This window comes from Plasmodium reichenowi, assembly GCF_001601855.1.
Source record: "Plasmodium reichenowi strain SY57 chromosome Unknown, whole genome shotgun sequence".
NCBI classification, from domain to species: domain Eukaryota; phylum Apicomplexa; class Aconoidasida; order Haemosporida; family Plasmodiidae; genus Plasmodium; species Plasmodium reichenowi.
Window position 1 is genome coordinate 1 of NW_017962152.1, and position 1,666 is coordinate 1,666.

Here is a 1,666-nt window from a genome sequence, read left to right on the forward strand (position 1 = left end):
TTTACACATAAAAAAAAAAAAATAATAATTATATATTATAATTTCATTTTTATTTTATTGCTTAAATTAAAAAAATAAATAATTCTTATTTATACTCAAAAAAAAATCACAAAACATACATTTGGAAGATTCCATTTTTTATTAGTCCCAGTATATAGTAATAGCATTTGTACTATATATTATATCTAATTTAATATTTTTAAATTAAAAAATTATATACCTATTTAAATACATATATATATATATATATATATATATATATATATTTATATTTATTTATTTATTTGTAATACAAAACATATCAGAAAAATAACATTTAAAAAATTTTAGGAATAAATAATAATTATGTTATTTTTTGTTTATATCCTAGGGTTCATTTCTCAAAGTGTATCATTTTAAAAATACAATTCACATTAAAAAATAAAAAAAATAAAAGGTTCATAAAAAATGTAGTGCATTGAACAAAATTACATACATATATATAAAAAAAAAATATATATAGTATTATATATATAAGTATATAATATAATTAATTAATCTTAATATTTTCAATATATTTTATTATAATCATAGCATTTCATAAATTATGTAATAAATAATAAATATAGTAAAAATGTGTAAGTTATATTCTTCCATATAAAAAAATATAAAAATATAAATATCATATTCATTCGTTCTCAATTTCTAAATAAAAATATTTACATATTGAACCTTATTATATATATAAATTGTATAGATACTACAAAATTAAATAAATAAATAAGCAAATATATATATATATATATATATATTCTGTAATATAAAATATTTAATATAACAGAAATATTATAATTCTAATTTTATGTTATTAAATAAATATAAATTGGTCAAAAAGTTCATGTAAACACATTTTATATAAAAAATATATAAGATATATATATGTGATTATTTAAATACATTTTATAAGATATATTATTTATTATAATAATTACACATAAAAGGAAAAATAAATATCATATAAAAAATAAACATATATATATATATATATATATATATATATATATAAATTAATTTTTTTTTTTTTAAAATGATGGTATTTTCTTCTATTAAAATATACCTATTTTTTATTGTATTGGAAATTCTGTTATTATCAGATAGGGTAAAAAAATAAAGAACAAACATATAATATAACATAATATATATATATATATATATATACATACATATATACATACATATATTATTTTTTTTATTATTCTTATTTTATTTGGTAAATTAAAAAAAAAATAATAAAATAACGCAATAAATAAATATGCTTTTCTTTTTTTTAATTGTAGAACTTTATTCCATCATGTTATGAAAATGTATACAGCTTAAAAAAAGTAACAAGACAAAATATACCTATAAGATCCTTAGCACAATGTTTAAATACACAACCAATAAGTAAAAAGACGTCAGTGGAAGATAAACTAAAGGAAAAAGTAGTGAAAGAAAATAAAGACAGAAATGAAAAACAGACAAATATAATTGATGAATCTGAACAAGAAAGTTCAATAGACTTAAGTGATTATACAAACCTTGGTTCATCTCTAACCCCAGATGATCTCGATAATTATTAATATGAAAAAAAATACATTTCTTGAAAAATAGTGTTCTCCCATGATAACACCAACTATTACTATATATA

The 1,666-nt window shown here is 15.3% G+C and overlaps 1 protein-coding gene across 1 annotated transcript; it reads left to right on the forward strand.

Moving 5' to 3' along the window:
* Positions 1–1,069: 1,069 nt before the first annotated feature.
* Positions 1,070–1,598, forward strand: PRSY57_0000200 (putative exported protein; the record flags this gene model as incomplete). The annotated part of the gene is made up of 2 exons (XM_020114097.1): positions 1,070–1,138; positions 1,317–1,598. The coding sequence occupies 2 exons, from the start codon at positions 1,070–1,072 to the stop codon at positions 1,596–1,598; spliced, it is 351 nt and encodes a 116-aa protein (XP_019969899.1).
* Between the last annotated feature and the right edge of the window lie 68 nt (positions 1,599–1,666).